The 25,651-nt window shown below is 44.9% G+C and overlaps 1 protein-coding gene and 1 long non-coding RNA gene across 3 annotated transcripts; one reads left to right on the top strand and one right to left on the bottom strand.

Annotated features, from left to right (window-relative positions):
* Positions 1 to 5,748: 5,748 nt before the first annotated feature.
* On the bottom strand, positions 5,749 to 7,974 carry LOC119019078. Its single transcript, XR_005074925.1, has 2 exons — positions 7,938 to 7,974; positions 5,749 to 7,663 (listed from the first exon to the last, which is right to left on the bottom strand). It is a non-coding gene; the product is annotated as an uncharacterized LOC119019078 (long non-coding RNA).
* An 8,206-nt stretch (positions 7,975 to 16,180) lies between these two features.
* On the top strand, positions 16,181 to 24,847 carry nr2f1a (nuclear receptor subfamily 2, group F, member 1a). 2 transcript variants are annotated; one of them, XM_037097309.1, is made up of 3 exons: positions 16,181 to 17,429; positions 18,867 to 19,391; positions 23,621 to 24,847. In XM_037097309.1, the coding sequence occupies exons 1-3, from the start codon at positions 16,997 to 16,999 to the stop codon at positions 23,893 to 23,895; spliced, it is 1,233 nt and encodes a 410-aa protein (XP_036953204.1). In that variant the 5' UTR covers positions 16,181 to 16,996; the 3' UTR covers positions 23,896 to 24,847. The 2 variants fall into 2 exon arrangements, with proteins under 2 accessions (XP_036953204.1, XP_036953203.1); XM_037097308.1 differs by having other exon boundaries at positions 16,191 to 17,429; positions 18,864 to 19,391.
* Positions 24,848 to 25,651: the final 804 nt, after the last annotated feature.

Below are 25,651 nucleotides of genomic sequence, written 5' to 3'. Positions count from 1 at the left end.
GGGTAGTAACAGACACAGGTTAAAGACGGACAGAGATGTAATGATATCTTTAGTCCATCGACATAAATAGACGACCACATAGATCACAGGTAGGATCTGCTATCCAGCCCGGCTCATATGATGTGATATACAAGCGAGGGGTGTTTATGGAGTCACTGCTCCATCTTATCATGATTTGTATTGTCAGCGGGGGCTGAATCTGCATGGTGGTAATAGATTCTGATGTGGTTCAAATGCCCCGTGGTGAATGGGAAATAGAGATGAATGTGACACATCGCACAGAACTTGTCCCGTATATAAACGGCCTTTTAGAACTGTTGTTCGCACAGGGAGGGGAGGGGTAGGCACCGTAACGGCCGGTGTGTAGGGAAATGTCATCGCTGGTATTAAAATGGTGAGAATCTAATCCTCAAAGCTGACCTCTACAGTCGATGCAGTGAAATTGATATGACTTCCAGAGGAGGAACATTCTATACTTTTGCTACCGCTGCTTTTTTTCTGGTGTTAAAGAGGGTTTTTTTGTCATATTGAAGTTGTATGCAGACTGATGGAAAACTAAACAGAAAGTGTCAGGCGATATACACTGGTGCCTATGGTGTCACGCATTATCGCCCTTTGATCTCACCATGGAAAACATAATACGTGTAATAAAGGAAAGGAGCATATTTATTGCTATTGGAGGAAAGGAAAAATTGGTCTTTATGGTTCAGGTTAAAAAGGCAACTTACTAGACCATGTTTCCGCTTTGGCCGGCAGTTCAAAAGCGTGTTTTCTTTTTGGACTTTTTCTCTGGCTGGTTTCTGAACCACTTGGGGGTAGTTTGCGAAAGCTGTGGTGCACCAGTTACAGGCTGGTTTTTACATTTAAGGAGCCAAAGGGACATGAGGAACATGTTTGTGTTCAAGAGGCCTACAGAATTCTGAAAGCAGCGACATAGAGTTAATCGCTGGCCCCAGTCAAGGCACCCCCAGAGCGGCTGCTTCTGCAAAATGCCTAACAGGCCGTCTGGCTGCAGAACAGGAATGTTGTCCTGCAGAGGACAGGGGACGGGGAATTGATTGTAATCAGCAGTGATGTGTTTTATAAGCATAAAACTTGCTCCAACCTGCACTCTTTTAAATGCCCTGTATTCTGATCAAAGTAACAGCGTGGAGAGGTTCTCTTTTTTTTCTCTTTCTAATGCAAACCAAATGCATGAAAACCCATTAAAAGAGAATGAAATAGCACAGCACAGTCTCTACAGGGCCTAGAAATAAACAGAAGTGGGGGAATATTATATGAAAAAAGCATTTTGTCAGAGAACAGCATTTTTTAAAAAAAGCACACCATTTTCTCCTCAGCATCTTAGAGATCTATTGAGGACCTGACATCCATAGTGTATGATTGATACGGTATGGAATCTTTCCATGAAGGATGGCATGTAACTAAAGCATACCACTGACTTTGAACATACTCACTACTTTTGTACCCCGGCGGTTTGAAATGCTAATACGGAGCTTGTGAAATAGCAACAATGCTGCCAGTGTGCTCCCCAGAGCTGGAGGGAGAAGGCAGAGCAAGACAAAGGCAGTTTTTAATCTAAGCAGGAAGCATACAGTGGCGATTCACTGTGACATGGTGATTGATATGAGTGAGTAGTGTATTTACCGAGTCTGACGGGATAGGAGAAAGAGAGTGTTTTCTTCCCATCCGTGCGCTTATCTCCCTCCATAAATCACTGCCAATGGGATGCATAAATGTGGACGGGCAAACGTTGTATTGCTCCGACTCAGGCAATTCCACTTTGACCTCTACATTTGGCATTGGTCACTGGTGCTAAATGCATGCCATGACCTTCCCTGACCTTGTGCTATTCATATTTAATAGTTGCGGAGCCTGATAGTTCCTCAGACAACAAACAGTGTTTAAACACACACACACGAACACCGCTCTGTCGTCAGGCACCATTTGATGCCATAATTTTAGATTTTGATCAGGAGTGGCTTGTGTAATTTTCTTTGTCTATGACAGTATTACATAAATGAAGAGATGATAAGATCTGTTTTATCCTGCTCATCAGTCTGTGTCTTTATAGCCCCGATTCCATTACCCCCTTGCCCAGCAGCATGCTATGATGTCCTGTGTCCACCCTAACCTTTGACTCTGGCCAGTGCTTTAAAGGTTCTGCACTTTGCCCTCTCCCATTTGACCTGTCTGAAGTATACCTTTATAATTGCCCCTGTCGCTATCAAATGCACATATGAGAGGGTGCAGGGGCAGGGGGCCGGAGTCTGTCCAATAACCTTTTGGCCTCTCGTTCATCCATTCTGCTCGGAGCGAGCACAGCAGGCTTCCTCCCCCTACCCGCAATCCCATACTGTATTAGTCTGCATGTCGGAGTTATTGATGGCGCTCTGGAAATATTTTATTGGTCAGTCATGACCTTTGACTGGGGCAATGCAAACACTAACCCCCCTAAAGCTTCTTATCGACACACACACACGCACACACATATGATCAGATGGCTAATAGAAGTATAGATTTAGAATGGCTGAGGAGCTAGTCATTTGGCCGTTGTAAGGTCAGTATTGCTTTTTTTCTTCCATACATGTGCAAAAACAAATATTGCGCTTGTTATAATGGAAACCATCCAGTGATGCAGAGAAAAGACACAACAACACGAAAAATATGTAACTAAAAATATGAGGTCATATCCAGAAAGTGTTTTATATTTTCAAATCACAAAGTGTTCATCTCTGGCTGCAAAGCACAAACAACCAAAGGGGGAGAGAAAAAAAATATCAAATACATTTTCAAAGTGAGAAATCCTTTTCTTATCCCCTCCTCCTATCTCTGTCCTCCTCATACTGTAAGTCTCTTCATCAAAAGGAAGTGTAGCTTGCACTGAAGCACCCACAATTAAGATAAGCCCGACCACAGCTGGACAATTACCTGCCAACTAACCTTTTCTGGAGGCACTTAAGAATGTAAGGACCCCTGAGGATAGATGTGCCCTGAGTAGTACAAGCACTTCAACAGGCCAGAGAGAGAGAGAGAGAGAGAGAGAGAGAGGATGTAAGGTATGAGAATGCACGGGGTAGAGAAAAGGGTGACAATGAGGAAGAGAAAGTGATAGAAATAGAGAAAAAGACAGTATCATGGTGAGATTACCTAATCCTCTGTCTGAGAGCAGTATTTGAAGGACCTGGTGGTGTCAGACATGAGGGGGCTTTGTGGAGGTTTACCCAGGAGAGGCCAGCTTAGCAGGGGGATCTGGTGGAGCACCAGGTGACCACTGCTCTGTCCCTGAGCACAGACCTCAGCCTGTGGCTTTGTAAACACTGTTAAATTGATTGCAGGGAGCTGATGAGATTTCCCTGCAGCCGGGGTCATTATCACATTGTGTACTAGCTCTAATTCACTCGTACGGGGCCATCTATGGATCGTCACCCTGGTTTTTGTTGTCATTTTTAATGTAACCGACAGTGTTTTCTGTCAGGAGTTCATATATCTGCCAGCATGTGTGTGTGTGTGAATCAGACTGGCGATACACATGCAGGAATTTCAAATGTGAAACTAGAAAGAAAAAAAAACAAAAAACTCTGGCTTGTGTTTAATTTCCTAATGCCTGGTGCAGCGTTTTTCAGCACCGGTCAGGGTGTTACAGTCTACCCTGCTGCGCGGCGGCGTGAGTTTCAGCGCTGTATGATATCTGATCCTAAAAACCCTGCAGGGCAGCCACAGCAAATCAACAATGGATTAATGGATCTGGTTCTGCTCGTAAATCTCTGTGGGATTGGAAAGCGTTCGAGGACAGTCAGCCTGTAGTGGTGTGCTTAATGTTACAGGCAGTTTGGGTTTCCCATCGTTCAAAGCGGTGACAGGGTAGTAAAGATGTGGCAGCATCTTATGTCTACGTTAAATCAGTGAATGTCAGGTATGCCGCTTTGTCAGTCTGCAGTGCTAAGAGCCGAACCTGATTCATTGGCGCACATTTGTTTGTAAATAACCACAATGCTTCCCCACGTACAGTAGGATATCTCCATGCACTGAAGCAAAAAGACAGGAGAAAAAAGAGATGTGTTGTGCAGACATGCCCTAATTCAGAGGTGTCACTACAACCCTTCAACCTTAGCCTAGCGCTGTAAGGCCTTGCCATAGATCACAGTGGTTAACAGTTAGCTGTTCCTGCAGGTGTATAGGGAATGGCAGTAACTGCTTCCATTACTGGAGAGAATGGCCCAACTCCCACAGCCCCCTCCAGACAGCGCTGTCATTACCCATCCATTGTGAGGCCTGAGAGGGAGCTGTAAGTACGGCAGACTTATGGCTTTGTTAGAGTGACTGGATGGTCTCCTCTGGCTCAGAACAGGATAAGGAGGGACGGTGGTGTGGAAGGATAGCCTGATAGACTGATAGAGATGGAGGACGAGAATGAATCGAACACCCCCTGATACCCCACCACCACCACCACCACCACCACTACTCCCCGATGTGTTCCCGAGACGAGTGCAGGCTGGAGGGTGGGGAGGGTTATTTGCTGCTATTTTTACAAGAAACGGGTTGATTTGTCTTAGGCCATTACCGTCTATTACAGCTGCGAGTCTTGGGGAAAAGGTGGGAAGCGGCAGACGCTGGCATTCTGCCTAAAGAGAAATCAATGAAACAAATTAATCCTTCGCAGGCTGCGGTGACACAGTAATCCATCATTCAGGGGGCGCTTTTACACACTGAATCAGGGAGCGAGGCAGGGAGGTGGAGGGATTGGGGGTCGGGAGGCTGGGTAGGTGGGTGCGTGTTGGTTGCTGAGGGGTGGGGGAGAGCGGGACTGAGGCTCTGGGGGACAGGGGCAGACATCCACGCTCCGGTAACACTGGGGTAACGGTGGGTGGTGGCAGGGAATCAAGTGGCTCTGAGCCCTTCCTTTACATCCTTGAGCTGCCTGTGGACATACAGAGCAGGAGGAGGAGGAGGAGAGGGACGTAAACACAATCGGCTGAACTGCACCGTGGACATGGCCGTGATTACACACATACGCCTACACATATTTTTCATGTTGCCTGTCGCTCGCCGCCTGCTTTAACCCCACCGAGTTGATGGCTGGTGGTGATGACAGTGATAGGAGAGCTATATTATTTATTTACGCTCAACATACAGCCAGCCAACCGGTCATTAATGCGCGGACATAACTTGGATGTGAATGAATGGAGGGAGAAACCTGGGGCATGAGGTTGAGAAAGAGGGATCAGGAGGATGCCGGAGCCCTGCGGTAATTGAAACCTCCTTTCTTACCATCCTGGCTGTGCAACTTCACTGTGGGGCATTGCATTGTTTCAGTTCAACTGTCATTACCGGGACTGCATTGTCCCGGTAATGACATAGTCTTTTGTAGATCATGGTAGCAACAGCCCTTGATTCCCCACCCCCAGATGTACACTGAACTCGCTGCCCTCTCGCCTCTGAAGGAAAAAAAGAAAAACACAACCCATCCATTTTACTATTCAAAGCAGAGTAGCTGTGTACATGCACCCAGATTTGCCACGGTGATGCGCAAGCGAGCGGCCAATTAGAGCTCAGATCTATCCGTGTGATTGTGTCACGTGGATCAGCTGCCCTGCGAGGAAGCAGTCCTGTCCAGGCCAAGATCCATGTGAAGCAGCTGTACCCTCCGATGAATCACATAACAGCCGACATCAAATGGTATCACAATTCAACTGGGAGCGAGGAGAGAGAAAGGGAAAAAGAAAAAAAAACCCACATACACGCATATCGGGATTGATGTGTTTTTATTAAGATCTTTGCTGTGTTGCATCGCCTTTTATTAATATTACATCATTATGAAAGCAAGTTCAAGAGCATGATCCACTCAGTGTTACCGTATCAGCCGGCTTTGTTGGTCTCCGGGCTCCTTTTGTGGCGCCGCGTGCTGCTCTGCTGACGTTCATCGATAGTGACTGTGTGTGTTTTTACAGCACTGACTTGTAGCTAGAGCTCTGATGGAGGGCGGTGATGCTTAGGAAGCCAGGGTCATTCCATGAAAAAAAAATAAAAGGTAACACAGAAACACAACAAGCAGAACCATTATTTGCCGTGTCATTGTAATAGAGGGTGCCACTTACCTTAACCAGCTTCCCGAAGAGGAATACCAATAGCCCCCCCCCCCCCTTTTTTTTTCTCCCTAAAGACACAGGTGGTAGCATTCTGTGGAACGGCATGTTAGAAAATCTGAGAAAATAGTGGGTGGAGGAAAAAAGAGGAGGGTGGTGGGGGGGACTGAATGTGCTCGGAGGACAGAGGGAGGGAGGGAGAGGCTGAGATTGGACAGGGTGGTGCAGCAGAGAGGAAGGGTAAGAGTGGTCAGAGAGCGGAGAGCAGGCGAACAAGGAAGGAGGGAAGGGAGGGAGGGGAGAGGAAGAAGTGAAAGGATGGAAAAATGTGGGGATATTGCAGCAGAGCGGATGGTGTGAGGGAGGCAGAGTGAGAAATGTTGCCGGAAATGCTAGAGCCAGCAGCGTGTGTAAAAAACCACACTGCAACATTTCTCATCCTTGACATCACTGACAGGCTTTCCAAACACACACACAGTGTGCTTTCTAAAGTTGCGGGGTTGCAATATCCAAATCTTTAACCGGGCTTCTCCTCTAAGATCACACTCTTCTGTTTTCTTTTCTTCTGTGAATGAGGCAGATGTCGGGGGATATTAAATCCAACCGACGTTGTAACTCTTAATTTGAAGGGGTGCGCAGTTTCAGATTCCCACAGCAAATACTATAGAGCGTGTTTGTTTGTAATGAGAACTTTCCCCAACTCGCTCTCAAGTCGCGGAAGAGAGACACGCTGAGAGAGGAGTGAAGGGGTGAGGAATGACGGATATGAGGAGAGGGGAGGAGGAGGACAGAAGATTGTTGTGGAATGTTAGCAGTTCTGGCCAGAACTCGACCATCTCATTTGTCAGGGCTTGACCCCGACTGCGGGGTCAAAGGTCAAAGGGAACATCTGAGGGAAACGAACTCGGCTATCGCGCGCGCACACACACACACACACAAGCCAACACATAAACATGTGTGAGAGTATCTGTGAGAGTGTCTCTCCTCCAGCGCGCTCACACATAATTCAAACTCATGCGCCGGACATCTGTATATATCATCATTAATATCCATCCTAGTCTTATTTGTTTTATTAATACTGAGTGTTATGTTGACCTCTAGCTATGAGAGGACCAGCTGCCAGTTTCCCAAAAAAATATTCTATGGTCTTTTTCCAAAACAAACCATTGAGAAAGAATTTGAGCCCCAGGATGCTTGGACTCGTTTCTGAGTAGCTTGGAATCGTACTTAATAAACACACACTCCAGTAATGCACTTAATGATAAAACTACATCTGAGCTGAGCAGTGAAATTCAGAGAGGGCAGCCTCTTAAAAAACGTACTCCGAGATGGACTGCAGATTTGCAGTTAATGTTATATTTACCGCAGATGTGACTAAGTACAGTGAGCTTGTCGGCGCGGGGGCTGTCATGTCAGTGATCCCGGCACTCGCACTAAGTGGCAGTATCACCGTCGCTGTCCTGTAATCAAACAGCACTCGTCATAAATTACATCTCGTCCCCGTGTCAGTCCTTGCACCACACTGACACATCCCGCTGTGCTTCCAAAACGCCGGGGCCCGTCACGCCACTCTCCGCCTGCGAGGAGACACAGCACAAACTCAGTCACAAAGGGCAGGGTTAGCTCGGCTGAATCACTCGCACAGAATCCCTGCTCCAGGTTTCAAATTAAGGTGAGGGTAAAACCAGGCAGCAACCGTGCGGGTGGCCCGCTTTCACTGACCGACATAATCACTGGACACCTGCGAGTCACGTGACATTCAGACAATGGCACACCTCGCACGCTGAAAATGGTACATTGAGTCACAATTTAGCTGAATTTATGTAAGGCAAGACATTAACATATACTTACTATCTATGGGCGCCCTCCGGTCTGCACCCCCCGCCCTGTTAGAGAAACAAATTGTTCATCTTTAGTTGTTTCAAATTCAGCCTCTTTAACACAAAAAAGGGAAAGGAAAAAAGGGAGCACAGTAAGCGATATTCATGGCTTCGAGAGCTCAAATCTTACACCTTTGTCATTCTTTGGCCGGAGACATCAAACAGGTGCTATGAATAATTTATCTTAAGAGTTTCACATTGATAAGGTCACAATCTGCCAGGTCTGGACACTAAACACAGGCCACCTTCACACCTTCACTTCGCTGCCTTTTTTTTTTTTTTTTTTTACACACATGTGCCCACACATGCAAACACCAGACACACACCCTTCAAATAAAAATACACAAAATCGTGTGTGTGTGTGTGTGTGTGTGTGTGTGTGTGTGTGTGTGTGGGTGTGTGAGAGAGAAATAGAGAGGGTATCTTGTAGTTTGTATATCTTTAACTGTGATTTCAATTCAATTCAGTTGTATAATAAAGAAAATTACATTTCACACAATGTCTGTGTTTGCTACTTTGTTCTATATTCTGACATGCTAATGAACAGTATTTCACAGTTGTTTAGGACCGTGTTTGCAGCTTTGCATCCCCGTATAGATTCATTTATGTCACAAAGTATTTCCATGATTGCTAAACATGAGTAAATAAATATGTTTGGGTTTTTTTTTTTGTTTTGTTTTGTTTTTTTTGCTCAAACTGCCTCTGAGAGTTTTGCGGGGGGGAAGATTTCCTGTTTTCTCTGTTGCTGATGTAAACTAGACTGTGTGCTCCGGTCTTTCTCAGCTCCAGCTTGCTGATGGTTCAGCTACACTACATTTCTAATTAAGCCCCTGCTGTGTGTTAGTTTTTGTGAAAGGGAAAAAAAAAAAAAAAAAAAAAACGGGGAAAACTATAACGCAGTGCTTGTGCAATGCCACTCGGTTAGTTATGAAGCAAAAAGTTAAACCATGAGGGGGCCAAACTCTGACCTGGTGTCTGCGATCACAACCAGAAGTGTACACAGCAGTTTGTTAAAGGTTTGCTGTAAACTGTACATATTCATAATAATTAAACTAGCTTTGCTCTGTTTTATATTGTGTGTAATGTGAATTTACACACTATAAATAATTATGCACTATAAAAAGGAGGATAAACTCTTTTTTTCAGGTGATCCATCACCCAGTGTAAGACCACGACAGAGTCAGGACACTGAACTGTGAGCTGTGTCATCCTTTTTTAATGTGTCTCCCTTTTTTTTAAAAAAAAAAAAAAAAACCCACAGGGAATCACTGCTCTACTGTGTTGACCCCCCCTCTTCCTCGTCTCTCCTCCTCCTCCTCCTCCTCCTCCTCCTCTTCTCTCCCTCTCTCTCTCTCTCTCTCTCTCTCTCTCTCCCTCCGCTCCCCTAATAATCGCAATACTTCTTAAAAATTGTTTTGCACTCCTCTGTGTCGGAGGGTAATCTCGCCCTTTTGTCGCCGAGCTATATTTCTACTGTGTGTTGTCGGATAATGTGAGGATGGGATGAAAGGTAATCTGCGTGCAGAATTCCTAAAGCTCCCTTATCCTTGTTGAATTTCTCAAGAATTCCACCTTTGCCCTCCGGTTTCCCCGAAATAAATTACTTAAAGGGTGAGATGCCTTCGCGCACCCCCGGTTTTTTTTGTTGTTTTTTTTTTTTTCTCGGTGTGTGTGTGTGTGTGTGTGTGGGTGGGTGTGTTGCCTCCTCTAAACGCAGTCAAACAGGTATTAAGTCTTATTTTAATTCACTTCATTCCTTAAGGCTGCGTCGCTCCCTGGATGCTTCACGGCCACTTTGGGGAATAAGAATAGATGATGTTCCCAAAGTTGTTTTAAAAAAAAAAAAAAAAAATAGCAGCCGCGTTATTAGGAATTGTGTTGATCGTGTGTGATGCGATGATGCAAACAGGCCGTTTTTGTTTTTTGTTTTGTTGTTGTTGTTTTTTGGGTTTTTTTTTTTTTTTTTTTTGGTTTTTTTGAGCCGAGCCACCGGTCACTGACAGTCAGACATCTCTTGAGGAGACATTTTCGCCTGTCAGTTCATTTCCAGTCCCAGCTCAGTTCGCCGTGCGTTTGATTGATATGCGCCATGGCTTCTCCCCCCTCTCACAGTGGATCCCTAACAAGTACGCACACGCTGCTGAAAAAAAAAAAAAAGGCTGTTTCCCCTCATCCCGCTTCTGGTACTTAAAGTTTGGGTTTTTCTGGTGTGCTACAAAATTACAGTGTTTGCACTGCGGAACCGCGAGGGTTTGGGTGCTAATGGATTTATAATCTGCGTCTCTGGGACCATCCAAAGTAATTAGCACACGGGCTCTAAAGAAATGATGGTTAGTGAGCAATAAAGCCATTGGCCCCATAGCTTAAACTGACAGTCCCTCCAACTTAACTCCAACCTCAAGTCTAATTGGGGGAAAGTCATCGCAGTTATTGTCCTCAATTATAGCCAGGGATGCAAAAGAAGAAGAAAAAGAAAACCCTGGAAAGAGACTTTCATTCATCACGTATAAAACAGGAGGATCTCAAATCTCTGGAGACGCGCGGCCATATTAAAAATAATGAAGGAATAAACAGTCATATCTGCATACAGGCTAGGATGCTTCACTCAGCAGGACAGCGCAGTTTTACACTTACATTAAAGCCCTTTTAGGGCAGAACGATAACTTTAAAAATCACACATATTAATATGATTAATTATAGAAGAGGGTTATATAATACACACACAGTGAGCAAACACACCGCTGTTTCCAACTGATCTCAACTTCCCCCTGTTTTGAGGAGACACTTGGTCAGTAATAATTAATACCCAGGCTACTTTGTGAGACTCTCTGCCTGTTAAATGCTTAAATGCCTGTGGTCTATAGGCTCACCGATATTTTCCACTATTTCTCACGAATGGCCTTTCCATTAAGAGCGATTAGATTATGTCCATTGAAAGTTGCTGATCCATAGAAAAAAGGAAAAAAAAAAAAGAGAGAGAGAGAAGCCATCGGATAAAAGGCGATTTCAAGTGACCTTCTCGTCCCTTTCACACCAATCTGAGCCCCCAGAATAATTTGGGGATCAGATTTGGACAAAAAGAAGCTACCCCCCACCAACCCACCCACCAGCACCCCGACACCCCCCTGAACACTGAACACACACACACACACACACACACACGCACGCACGCACTCACTACACCCCCTCCTCCCCCTTTTTTTCAACACACAACCACTCAAAAGCAAAGAAAACCTCAAATTGAAACACGAAATGAGGGTTTTTTTTTTTTTTTTGTAATTAAAAATATGAGTGCTAATGTTTGTTCAGTGTGCAGAGGAGTGCGCACGGTGAGAACCAGCCTTTTCTTTTTTAAAATATATCTATATATATCTATACCTATATCAGGCTTGAGAGGTGTTGAGGAAAGTTACACTAACTTCACTGCAGGAAGAGCTTCTCACTCATAAAAGCAGCTCACAATCACTGTTGTTCCAAACAGGTCGAGGGATCCAATCCCATTTTTATTTTTTTATGTGAATTGAAAATAATAAAATAATAATAATGATATTAATAATTGGCTCTTGTTGCTCAACTAAAACATCATTAATCAACATGACACTGCAGGGTTACTGCTTTCCATGGAGGGAGCCAAATTATCCGGAAGCCCCATTTGTAAAAACAAATGAGACTTAAAACACATAATGTTGAAAGATAGACAAGGGAATAACGTGGTCTAAATGTAGTCTTTGTCGACATGACATATATCCTGTGGCATGGTATACATCTACAACTTCTCTTTGCTGCAATGCCATATCATATGTGCTCTGACAGTATGTAAAACAATATGAAATGATCTGCAAATTCGCATTTACACCAAACAGCAGGTGAAACCGTGTCAGTGGCGCACGCTGTGTTTACTTAGTAAATAAGTTTCCTCGCTGTTAATGAGACATAAAGTTACTGACAAACGTCTGAATGCTACACAGGAGCACAGTCCAAACACGTGTGGAGTCATCTGAGGGTTTGGGGCTGCGTGTTTTTTTGTTGTTTTGTTTTTTTCTGCCACACATTCTCGATTTGACTCTTAATCAGTGTCTGCTATTCAAACAAATAGCCTGGACCCAACGAACGTGGACACACTTGTGTGACGACCACCCCCCCCTTCTCCTCAGAGCTCCACGGATGAAGGCGCTCATCACTTTCTTTTCTGAATTATTTAAATCTACCAGGCAGGCGTCGAGGGTGTCAGCGATCAGCAGTCAGCTGTACGTGGCCCTGTAACCCGGCGTCCAGGAGCAGGAGCACAGTGTGCGCGCAGGAGGCCCCCTTGGAAAAAGAGAAGCAGCCTCGCACTTGAAGCTCGTACGCTGTCTTTTTTAGTATTATGCTATTGTTCTAACGCTGACGTGATCGCACACAGTCATTGATAACAGACCCTGAATGATTTGTGATTCTCTCTGTCGTTTTAAAACGCTCTAAAAACGCGTTCCTGGAGTCGTCCGTTGTTTTATGGCGAGGAGGGGGGGGCTTGCACTTCTGACCTCACTGTTTTCCCAATTGATTGTGCTGCTTGTTGGTTTCAGCTGCACTGAGGCTGCGTTTCGTGAGAATACCTCGTCCAACTGCTGCACGTGTAAAAAGGAAAAAAAAAATGAAGAAAAGGAAAAAAAAAAAGATCATAAGTTATTGATCACAGATTTGACAGAACTGTTGCTGTCCACATAGATATGTTTAACCGGTGAGGTCCTTTGTGACAAAACTATCATGCAAGGGGGGGATTTAAAACGCTCACAGATAATGTATCAGCGGATTATTCAATTTGGATTTTAAAAAGACAGAAGAAGTCAGATTGAATTTAAATATTCCAACGTCACTAATTATGTGTTGCAAAGCATTACACCGTAGTACATGTAGGACGCCTGCTAATGCGCAAATGCAGCCATCACCTGAAAGACGTGTTCAGTTATATTGTGATTATCTCCTTCTTTACGTGTTTCCAGTAATTTAACACACCATGAAGACGTGCGTATTTTGCTGTCCAAATAGGAAGAGAGTGGAAGAAAAAAAGCAGACTACTTTTAATACTTTAATTAGCCTCCTTGGCTCAGGTAAAATTATTAATTAGCATGAACTTTACGCACCCAAAGGAGGATTAAGTTAAATGTTATTATGCAAGGCTATTTTACAAAGCTGACTGACGTGCAGTTTGTCCTGGATTAACTTAACCTGGCCTACATCGCTGCATCATTTATTTCACATCACTTTTCATCGCAGTCCCTTTCCATCAATAATGCTGCTTTGATAAATCACACTGTATGTCCTCTTGCCTTTTTTTCCCCCCTCGCTGCTGCTCCTTTTTCGCCGCGTTAATGCGTTCGAGCGATTTTTTTTTTCCTTCAATCTATAATATTTGCATCTGTCTGCTGTATTGCGCCTAAAGTGGCACTTTGAAAGCAGCGTAAAAGATGGGCAACGGCTGCTCCCTTCCTTGATCAGCCTTTTAATCCGGTGACACTATCGCTGAGACAAACAGCCCGCTATCGATCTTTTCATTATGTGTTCAAACAACAAATAGCCTCGCAGGTGAGGTGCACGGGACGCGTAAAGAGAGAGAAAAAAAAGGAGAGAGAAAAAAAAAAAAGAAAGAAAGAAACAGCTCGCATGTCCAGCGGTACTACAGGGCAGCCTGCGATATCACTGCCGGCTGTACAAATCAGTGAGGACAGCTGGGAAACGGAGGAACGAGTCTCGATCATCGGGGGATGATTTAGGGGGAAAGATGCGACCGCTCACTTGTTACAAAGTTGTGACTGTGACGCCGTCCGGCTCGGGCTGCGGGCTCCGAAGTTAACGGTTCATGTGGCGTGAACGCAGAGAATGTTACCCCCGCGTCCGGAGCCCCGCGTGTGCAGCAGCGTAGGAGAAGTGGGAAATAAACACTGTACTTGCCTCATCGGCGGACTCGTTCCGTCCAGGTGGAAAAGCCGCTCCCTCCGCTTGCTAAACCGCCGTCGCCGGTTGCTTCTTCTTTCAATGTCCTGCTGTCCACTTTCTCCTCTTTTCTCTCGCCGTCTCCCCAAGCTTTCTATTAGCGCCCCTACCCTGCTCCCATTCGCTGCCCCTCTCACTCTACGCTCCTCTTCTCCTGCGGAGCCCCCTTTTCCCAATCTGCGGAGTTAAATCTTAATGATACACTTAGAGAAAAAAAGAGAGAAAGAAAGAAATTCTTTGTCCGATTTAATCTTATTGGTTTCACCTTTTCAAAGAGCTGGAGATATTGCCGGGGAGTTTCAGTGGAGTGTCCGAGACAGGGACGGGAGAGAGAGCTCTCTTGTTGAATACTTAAAAAACAACCCATCCCTCCTATGCGTTTCCAAAGGGGGCACTTGCATATTTACGCTCCATTATATCTGCTAATACCTCTGTGTGGACAAAAGATCTGTACAGAACAACTTTCCTTGTTTTACTGAATAACATTTTCATGTTTTACGACCAGTTACTCGTCTCCATCACGGTCTATTACCATGTGTTTCATGGTTTCAGGATTTTACGCACATCAGTTTGAGTCCATCTGAATCACCTTCAGTCTAAACACGAGAGCACTTTTGGCCTCTTTTGTTTTTAACACGCGTTGTGATATGGGCTTTATTTATTACTGATCTCTGAAAGTTCTGTCTCTCCGTCACAACAACCTGAAAACCAGAGGTTTTACTTAGAACACAGTCCAAAATAGAAAAAAAAGACGAGAGAGAAAAAAGTGCGCAAAATGTAAGCGTGTTTTATTTCAAAACTCAACTTTTACGTTGTAAAAAATGTTATGTCTGATGACTTGTGAATGCATTAATGTGAGGTTGTAATTGTACAATGTACGCTAGATGGCAGCGCGATCCAGACATTTCTGAGTTGAGAGGTGGTAAGCCTGCAGAAACCCTGGTACAAAAAAGCCGGAATCCCCATGCAAATTCCCAGCAACTTCACATGATTTTGAATTACTGTCATTATTAAGACATAATGTGACACCAGCTCAGTGATTGTGCAGACTATAGGACCTCGGTAATTATTGAATATTGCTTATTGCTCCGTCTAATTTTAGAGGTTTTCGGCCGCTGGCACGGCACCCCGTTCTTATAACACACACTGTCTTTTATGCATCATTCTGCCCAGTGACATTTACCTCCCTTTATAAGCTCGTTTTAACTAAATTGTAAGTTTTAATCAGCGAGACTGTGCCGATTACAGGCGAGGGTGTACCGCAATGCGCATGCCAAAGACAAAAACAACGTGCGAAAACATAAATCCGCTTCGAACCAGTAATGACATCCGTTAATTTCATGATAAAGATACCAGTCCAAGACAAACCATTTTGAAACTTTGGGGAATTTCTGAGCCAGAGTCCCCGTTTCGCCGCTGCGCACAGTTTTTTTGGGTTTATTTGTCGTGCGTAAAAGCTTTGTCCTCCCCTTGCCTTTACCCCGCTTTTTCTGCTATTCTATTCAGGGTTTCTTCCTCTTTTTGGTGACAATAGACGGCCCATACTAATCAGGTTTCAAAGTAAATAGCAGCGCGGGGCGAGCTCGATGTAAATTGTGCCTGTCAGAGCCCCCCAGCCCCTCCAGTCGTAGATGGCTACACTGCAAAAAATATCCGTGCATCAGTCAGTTCGGCATTGAGTCTGGAAACCTTGGATTTACCGAAAACGGGGGACTGAATGTTGCGCCGGGGCGACGCGTTACCACTTGTTTCCGATGCCGGTCGCCTGATCAGTCTGCATTTTTATATAAATCGACTGTTGATTTCTGGGGGAATCCCGCTGCCCCGCGCTCTCTGCCTGTTTTCGAGCCATTCACCCTGAAAATCTACAAGCGACTCGGATCAAGCTTGGACACGAGCGCAGCTCTCTGGACCGCTCCCGCATTTTCTCTGTTTTTGGCGTTTTTCGAAAGAAAATAACATTTCAAGATTTGAACGCAGGGACCCGAACGACTTGTCGGGATGGACATTTTTTGCAGCGAGTGAGCGGAGGGGGACTCTAACCAATAGAGAGACAGAGAGGGCTTGGCTATAACCTTAGCCTCCCATTTTCTCTCTCTCCCTATCTCCCCCCTCTCCTCCTCTCCTCCTCCTCTATGCGGGGCTCTGGCCAGTCAGTCGCCTTTGATTATCAGTCTCCAGCAGCCCCTCTCTTGGCTCCTTGACATGAGCACCATATAAGGCGCAGCGATCTCCATAGAAACGTGTCAGTTTCAATAGTAGTGTCAAAGTTCACTATATACAGACATTCGCGCAGATCCCCCGTTTCGGAAACATTGCTCTGCTGGTCCTCTCGTTTAAGCGCATTCATTTTTTGGGTCTCTCCTTCTTCTTGCATATTCTATTAGTTGTTGGTGTTGGTCTTCTTTTTTTATCTTTTCTCTTCGTATCTCCATTCCTCCTGCTGGAGAGAGGTGAAACTATACATGGGCACTTCGTTCGGCGACGCTGTTTTCTTTCGCTGCCGGGCGAGATGATGAGGTTTATTTAAGAACATAGATGTAAAAAATCCAGCTCTTCAGTTTTTTTTTTCCTCCCCTCCTATACGGCGAAGACGGGAGTGTAAAGGAGCAAGGGGAAGAAAAGAGAAAGGAATTTATCTCCGCAGCACTTTGGATCGCGTGTCTTTCCAGCAAAAGGTTTTTTTTTTTCTTACTCGCTCCTGCGTCCATGTGAATCGCTCCTGCCTTTCCTTTGTGGCTATTTTATATCAAACTGCAATTTGCACGACTGGACTCGTGTTTTCCTACAAGATTAGGGATTCCTGAATGGCTGACTGCAATTTACCTTGGAACTGGCCTCCCGATACTTGCATATCCTGATCGGGCGCCTATTCAATCGTCCTCCTGTATTTTGAATGTATTGATCGCGTTGTACTCCCCTTCTTACCCCATATGAGATTGCGTGCTCCGATTTGACTTTGCACTGCCCCGTCTTTTGAGATCTCATTTTTTTCTCCTCTTCGCTCTATAAACACCGGCGATCATTTCGCTCTATAGCACTTTCCGGGGCCGAGATATGGCAATGGTAGTTAGCGTCTGGCGAGATCCGCAGGAAGACGTGGCCGGAGGACCTCCGAGCGGCCCCAACCCAGCAGCGCAGCCGGCGAGGGAGCAGCAGCAGGCGGCGTCGGCGGCGCCGCACACTCCGCAGACCCCCAGCCAGCCGGGACCCCCGTCCACACCGGGGACCGCCGGGGACAAGGGGAGTCAAAATTCTGGACAGAGTCAGCAGCATATTGAATGTGTGGTTTGCGGAGACAAATCGAGCGGCAAACACTATGGCCAGTTCACCTGCGAGGGATGCAAAAGTTTCTTCAAGAGGAGTGTACGGAGGAACTTAACATACTCATGTCGTGCCAATAGGAACTGTCCCATTGACCAGCACCACCGAAATCAGTGCCAATACTGCCGGCTGAAGAAGTGTTTAAAAGTGGGAATGCGGCGGGAAGGTGAATATATATTTTAAAGCCCACTCATTATTACTCATCCTAGTAGCAGGCGAATAGGGCTGCCATGTTGCATTAAGGTCACGGGCTATATGCCCGGGCATACTGCAGTCTCCATCCATGTTTTTTAGGGATGTTTGCATGAATGATTAGTCTCTCTTGCCTTATGTGAGAGGGGGCTCAAAGGCCAGTGCAGCCACAGCAACTATGCTTGTGAATGCAGGTCGCCCGAACAAAGCGGCTCGTCTAGATGACCCTTTTATTTTCTGTTTCTCGGAACCTAAATTGCACCATTACCGAGCAAAAAGGCTCCCGGTCCGTCTGGACCATTTTACGTATATGTTTTAGAGCAATAGAAGGGCTGTGTGTGTTTGTATGTGTATGTGTGTGCGCGCCTGTTTGTCTGTGTGCGTTGTGTATGTACGTGTGTGTGTGTGTGTGTGAGTGAATGAGTGTGTGTGTGTGTGTGTGTGTACAATGTGCACGGCTAATAGTGCCTCGCATAAGTACGTGCAGTTTAGTAATTTATAATAGCACAGTGGCGGTTTGTGAGACGTGTGTGTGAATGTAAAACGAACACAGTACGAACCCACGTCTCTGTCGAGCTCCTTATGCTGACTAGACAGCTCAGACACACTGAATAACGCCGCTGAAGTTGTCCATGGCTCATTGTTTTTGCTGGTGCAGTACAGGCCGTGCAACTTTCCCTCTCCAAGTGTTCAATTTCCATTTTATGCAAATATCCCTAAATTCAGAAATCTACTATTTGCGGTCCACGCTGCAAGCCCACCCAGAATGGCCCCAGAGTTACGTTAACATTTTTTATTTTATTTTATTATTAAACAATGGCTGAGTTCCCTTTTATTAACAGCTGACCTTTAGACGTGGCTGAAATGTGTAAACGTGATTGCACTTAACCGCAATTATCAATCATATTTGTAATATGTTCGGCCAAAATTAGCGATTATTAATATGAATAAAAACCCACGTAAATATAACGGTCAAGTGTTATCAGCAGGCTGCTGCATGTCATGTGCGACGACGCCCTGACACAGTCAGAGCAGTGATTTTTTTGTTAAATGTGGCTTTATAGAGGAGGAAATGTGTTTTTGCTGTGTTAAAGTGATTCATTTGAGCCCATGCAGCGTCCGTCTTTTAATACAAGTGTAAACAGTGTGAGGGTTCAGGGACACAGCAGCACATCTGCTCTGATGAGATGTTTATGTTGTCGATAGAATAATCTCTGGAATATAAGAGTCTTGCGAGCAGCACACACTAGTCGATGTGTTTTTTGAACGACGTGTTGAATTTAGACTTCAGTGCATGCCGTTTTTACTGAGCAGAGAAGAGACTCTAGCTGTAAGTTGCTTGACGGCCATGAACAATGTTTATCAGTCCTGGATGCACATTTCCTCTTTTTCTCTCTCTTTTTGTCAGCGGTTCAGCGAGGACGAATGCCTCCAACCCAGCCCAACCCAGGCCAGTACGCGCTGACGAACGGGGACCCTCTGAACGGCCACTGCTATCTGTCCGGATACATCTCGTTATTGCTGCGGGCCGAGCCTTATCCGACGTCCCGGTACGGGAGCCAGTGCATGCAGCCCAACAATATCATGGGCATCGAGAACATCTGCGAGCTGGCGGCTCGTTTGCTCTTCAGCGCCGTGGAGTGGGCGAGAAACATCCCTTTCTTTCCCGACCTGCAGATCACCGACCAGGTGTCCCTTCTCAGGCTGACGTGGAGCGAGTTGTTTGTGCTTAACGCAGCCCAGTGCTCCATGCCTCTGCATGTGGCCCCTCTGCTCGCCGCGGCGGGCCTCCACGCCTCCCCGATGTCCGCGGACCGAGTCGTGGCTTTCATGGATCACATCCGGATCTTCCAGGAGCAAGTGGAGAAGCTTAAGACCCTGCACGTAGACTCGGCAGAGTACAGCTGCCTCAAGGCCATCGTGCTTTTCACATCAGGTGGGTGTCCGACATGTCACATAGGAACATGTCTATAATCAAATGAGGCCTAGCTGCAGTAATGTTAGTGAGAGCGAGGCTCGCAGGGCGAAACGCTGTGGCATCAAGAATATGGCTGTCAAGTATAGGCTGCTCACCAATCTGACTTTACGAGATGTTTGTGTTGCCGATGCAAAAGCTATTTTGTCAACAGCTTGCTACATATCTACTTACATGCATTCCCATGTCAGTTGTAGCCGCAGCATAAGACGTGTAAACAAATCCAGATTGAGAGCGCATCAAGTTTTTTTTTTTTCTTTCTTCCCCCCCCCCCCCCCCCCTCACTGTTACAATCACTCCAATGCTTTAATAAATTGGAGATAGCTGACAATATCACACGTGTAAATATTTTATAAATGTGGAGTTTAAACTTTTGTTCAGCTCGTCTGAGCCGAGATCGTAGGTTCGCGTCCATAAATTTTGGAACAGGTGTCAAATAATTGAGCGTAAAGATGAAATAGTCTATCACCGGTGATATATGACAGCTGATGCGTTTATGAGTGTTGGTGGATGCTTTTATCCTTGTTTTGCGTGTACAAACACATGTCTTTGGGGGCAGGAAATAATCCTTAGCAGACTGAGATCAAAAAAAGCTGATGGAAGTTGACTCATATGTCAGTGCGTCGCTTCTGCAGGGCGCAGGGCAGCGCTGCTCCATAGGTTGTTTTGTACATTAATCTTAGCTGACCTATTAATTTTCCTACTTATTGGGGATAGTTTCTCACGTCGCACGCGCTTTGAAAAGTAATCAGCGGCAATTTTCAAAAGTAACCCACATTGTTGGTAGCTTAATTGATGGCTGACTGGGGAAGGTCCTAAAGGTCCTCATTTACGCTCGGCGCGTAATTTAGGTGCTATTTTGGAGCTGTTTGTGTACGCTCGGTGCCATTAGGCCTGTTATGTCGTGGAGTGTGCTGATGGGAGGAAAAAGAAAGTCCCAACTCGCTCACAGGCCCCAGATTACTTCCAAAACTTGCCTAAAAGTTTTGACCTCGTTGTCTCGTACTCGGCCCGTTCTAAAATTCTGTAACAAGGTTGTACGTATTCTATAATTGGACACGTTCGCGATGAAATATTCAGTTTTACTGTGATTTTCAGATTTAGATTTATATTGAAATAACTCTGACTTTCAAAATCCCTAGAAAGCGTCATAACTCCATGTTACACTGAGTGGATACACTTGTCTTTTAGCATATTTCAAAAATTATTGTTTTTTTTTATTTACATAACGTGTACAGATGCGTAAATATACAACCTTTACTGTTTTTAAATTAAATTATTACTTTATAATACATTCTATCACATTATATTATTTTATTTGACCTTATATACAATTGTTTGTTGAATTGTTGAATATTATATTCAAATGCCACACAGTGTGTATAATCTAATAATAAGGTGTGTGTGTGTGTGTGTGTGTGTGTGTGTGTGTGTGTGTGTGTGTGTGTGTGTGTGTGTGTGTGTGTGTGTGTGTGTGTGTGTGTGTGTGTAATCAGGATCCAAATCGTCCACACACAAAGTTTCAGTGGTCACCAAACTTGTAAATAGGAGCTCAGAGATTGTATTCCAAACGTCAACATTCAGTTTTCCTTTTTGGCGAATGCGACATTACCACAGTCACTCAGAGCACTTTCCTCATTTTTTAAAAATATTTTTAGTTTCAGGAGCCATAATAACTACTTTTCACTTCTGAGGTTTGGCAACTAGGTTAATTTGACACGCCAATTTTTGAAGACACACTGAGAGGTAAATACACGTTTTAGCACAAATAAATGCGTATTTTCGCCTCAGTCGCCGTGTTTCAGCAACGTGACATCCTGTGTGATTCCTGTACACTGGCACATCTGACCATATTTTTTTTCCTATGGCACGGGCTTTTTTTTTCTTCCTCTCCAATTTACCCCAGATTACCCAGAGAAAACTCCATACACACATTAAGGTCCGGCATGTTTTCTAACAGATCATTTAGTTTGGGTTGATAGGCTACAACTGGTGTTGGCTATAACAAGTCATGTGGCACTGTGCCAAGACCAGCGTGGATTTGTTTGCCTTTAATAACAGCAGACTTGTCAGTATTTGACGCATAAATAACACCGGCCTGGCTAAACAGTTTCACCACAGTTCAGGATCATTGTCTTACATTAACTCCTCATCCACATGCGCACACTGCACCGGTCGCCTCCGCTAACCCACCACACAAATAGTCGTATGCGAATCTGGAAGCTATCTGCTCCCATGTCTCGGTCTATTGAGGTGGTGGGGTGCAGGGCTGCAGGCAGAGCCTAATAGAGAACTGTGGGATGTCTTTGACCAGCTTGCTCTTGACGCACATATTCAACTTCAGCTCCCCCTATGTCGCTGCATTATAACGTTCATGCCAAGTATTCACATTTTACACAAAAAAAAGAAAGAAAAGAAAAGAAAAAAAGAAAAAAAAAGAATCCAAACGTAATTTATTTCCACCTTTATTGATTGGTGTAGATTTTAAAAGGGACACTCAGCGTTAATCCAGAGGGATTTGCATACATGGGGCTCTGACCGGCCGGACTAAGGTCACAGTAAATCACCCCGAGATCTCAGCGTTGCCCCCCGGGTTCATAAGGTTATTGTGTCTGGCCATAGTGAGTTATTGCGCTGAGAGAGATCGCGTATAGGCTTAAAAGCCTGTTCCCGGCTTTTAATGTATTGGTGCCTGAAAACTAAAGCTGTCTTTCTTGTGCAGTGTTCTACAAAAGCACAGCTCCACACAGGACGCGTTAAGGACAGCCCAGGCTCCATGTGGGACCATATATGCCGGCGGTTACGCTGCCTGCGTTTACAGCAGTTTATAAGCAGCAAGAACACGCATGCCTGGGCTGTGTGGAAAACAGTCTTTTCTTCATAACAAGGCTAAAAAACATCGCACGACACTAACAAGCCTTTATGCTTTTGTCTATAGTGAAGCGTGGCTGCGCAGGGCTGCACAGCCCACCAGTGAGCCCCAAAACGCACGGCTCGCCTTGCGTGTTTTTTTTTTTTTTTTCTTTTTTTCTTCTACACAGGCTCGTTTTCTGACATTTTACGTCGCTTCTGCTTGACTATTGACTTCACCTCCTCTAATAAATTTGATTGCTTCCAGCGGCCCTGTCCTATAGGCTCCGTCGAAAAAACAGGCCAAGAGTGGTCTATGGAGAGAAGCGCGGCGAAATGACTTAACAGCTTACTGCGGAGTAATTAGGTCACATTACATCCAGTGTAATTTCAGATTCATCAGTGCCGTTTATGTTTCCCTTATACTTGAATCCCCAGAGCGCAGACATCCAGAGCAGGCGACCTTTAGGCCTGTAGCCTTACCTCCCCGCCTGTGCTCCACTGCCCCGTCACTCCTGCCCTCCACGCGTCGCCCGCGTCCCTCGCACTGTTTTCGTGACATTTGGCTTCCATATTCTTGTTGATTGTTGTAAGAGCAGGCAAAGATATCCTCCACTGGGCTGTGCATCCCCTACTCCAGCGGCGACCCCCCCACCCACCCCCTCCCCTTGTTTATTCTGTATGACAGTCCCACTCGCTCAGTGTGATGTAGCATGTTTGGGCAGTGTGTTTGTTCATTCCACTTTGTCAATAACACGTAAAGGCTGATGCTGAATGATAACCACACCACTTTTTTTTTCTTTTTTCTTTCTTTTTTGTTTTTTTTTTTGCACGACATAAATTGAGTATGGCAGCGTGTGCACTTGCCAAAGCGAAAGCCCACGAGAGTCTAAAAAAGCTGTGTGTGTGTGTGTGTGTGTGTGTGTGTGTGTGTGTGTGTGTGTGTGTGGGTGGGTTTGTGTTGATATTTAGTCCAGAACAAAATATCAAGCGAGTGTAATTTGAGTTTTAATAAGTTCAAATGATTGTGATGATAAAAAAAAAATTGCATTTGATATCGCTGCTTCTACAAGCTGTGTGCTCTCCTCCTGCGACCTGAGAGTCTGACATGTTTTAATAATACGATATTTTAATAATACATTTTCAGCCAATGGTTATTGTTTCGCTCGCTCCCTCGAAATGTTGAAGTTTAACGGCACAATAATGTCACATTCAGGGGCTTTTTTTTTTTTTTTTTTTTTTTTTTTCGTCTCTCCACAACATGTTGTACCTTGGGGTTTCAGAGTCGTGACCATGCTAACCACAGTGGGGTTTTTTTTTTTGGTGTGTGTTTCTCTCAGACGCTTGCGGCCTGTCGGACGCTGCTCACATCGAGAGCCTACAAGAGAAATCCCAGTGCGCCCTGGAGGAGTACGTGAGGAGCCAGTACCCGAACCAGCCCAGTCGCTTTGGGAAGCTCCTGCTGCGGCTGCCCTCTCTGCGCACCGTCTCATCGTCGGTAATCGAGCAGCTGTTTTTCGTCCGCTTGGTAGGTAAAACTCCTATTGAAACCCTCATCAGGGATATGCTATTATCCGGGAGCAGCTTCAACTGGCCTTACATGTCCATCCAATGATCCTTATATGAAAGTGGGAAAAAGAGAGGAAAAAAAGGACCAAAATTCAGCACCCCTCACCCCATCCTCCTTCAAGAAGACTATATATAGGACCTTTTCTGAGAAAACTTGGAAGACATTACTTTTTTTCTGTCTTCTGGGACTGATATGGAATACATTATGTACAGAAAAATATTGGAACTGGACTTTACACCTGTGTAAATCCACCCCTCATCTTCAAGAACAATACTCTTCATTTTGTAAAATACTAGTCTTTATTTTCCTTTTTTTGTAAAAAATACAAATAAAATGAAAAACATCATATGCGCAGTAAGAAAAAAAGAATCAAGACTTAGCGGGAAAATAATGTTTCCAAGCAATTATAAGAATTGTCCTGTGTCTATGTACCTCTCTGTTTTGTATTTTTTCTGGTTCTAAACCAGGGTTTCTGTGATTCTATACTAATAATTTTTTGATATAACCTTTTGCTTCTTATAATGAGTGCGATATATGTTGTCGAAGCTATGTTCTCCAAGAATTAAAATTGAAGTGAGAATTTAAAAACAGAAAAATAAAGAAATTTAGACAAATAAGAAACAGTCTAATCGCTATGACAATATCACCACTGATGGTTGAACTTTTTCCCCCAATTGATACGATGGACCTGCAACAGCAGCAAACTGACCTCCAGGACATTTTTACTGAGAGGACGTCTGGGGCGCCTTTCCCCGGGCCATGAGTGCGCGTGGAGTCGATCATCAGTCAAAGAGGAGAGACATGAAAATCAAAAGCACTTTTAATATATCATTTCAAATACATTTTGTTTGTTTCGTCTTGAAAATTTTCATTGTTTCTTGAATTTTATTGGTTGTTGCCTTCAATTTGCTTACTCCATGATGCAGCTTTTTGCAGAAGGGTCGGTTGATGAAGTTGTGTGATGGTGACTGTACTATTAAAAAAAAGAAATAGGCAACATGTCTCATTCTCAAGCATTTTCCTGGACGCACATGACAACGATGCTCGGTCTTATTTTAAAAAAAAAAACAACAATAACAAAACACACACACACACACACACACACACACACACACACACACCTGAGGGAAGAGGGGCGCGCTCCTGGCTTTTCTGTAAGGGGAAAGCGCAGGAGCAGCCTCCAGTCTCTTGAGTCACTGTCCTGCACTGCCTTACACTGAAAACACACCATTGTGAATACACTGTTTGCCTCTTACACCTTACCAGTGAAAACGAGGTGACACACGGGATTAAGTGTGGTGATTACGCCATGGGTGCACACCTTACATTTGACCAGATCCACGCACATAACCGGCGACGTGAGCACAAAAGGAGGAGGGCAAGGCTATACGCGAGGAACTACAGCCCCAGAGCTCTCTGCCAGCCTGTGAGCGCATTAATGTTTAATATTTTTCCCAGACAGCGAGGAAAGCCTGCGCAACCACACAGAGCCACCTCCATCCCTACCTCCTGTGGCTTAATCAAGGTGATTCCTCGCAAACCAAACAATATTCCCCCTCTTTCTCTCCTCCGTTCTTTATATAAAAAAAAAACTCTGCCTTGATAGTGCATGCCTCAATATTGATGTGGGCGTCATTTGGCAAAAGGGTTAGGCCCCGCTGCAAAGCTGCCGTGATATGCGTGATCAATCTGGAAAATGTATTTTACAGCATGTAAGCCAGTCGATAGGAACACCGAGTGTGATGCATTGTGTGGGAATAGAGAGGGAGGGAGAGAGAGAGAGAGAGGAGCAGAGAGACTA

This window comes from Acanthopagrus latus, chromosome 5 (assembly GCF_904848185.1).
Source record: "Acanthopagrus latus isolate v.2019 chromosome 5, fAcaLat1.1, whole genome shotgun sequence".
NCBI lineage: Eukaryota > Metazoa > Chordata > Actinopteri > Spariformes > Sparidae > Acanthopagrus > Acanthopagrus latus.
Note: the sequence above shows the minus strand (reverse complement) of the source record. Positions and strands in the feature narration are given on the sequence as shown.

Excerpts from the sequence above, each read along its gene's own strand:
- nr2f1a (XM_037097308.1), top strand. The coding sequence starts at position 16,997 with ATGGCAATGGTAGTTAGCGTCTGGCGAGATCCGCAGGAAGACGTGGCC. Across the intron at positions 17,430-18,863 it reads AGTGGGAATGCGGCGGGAAG|CGGTTCAGCGAGGACGAATG; the intron begins GTGAATATATAT and ends TCTTTTTGTCAG. Across the intron at positions 19,392-23,620 it reads CATCGTGCTTTTCACATCAG|ACGCTTGCGGCCTGTCGGAC; the intron begins GTGGGTGTCCGA and ends TGTTTCTCTCAG.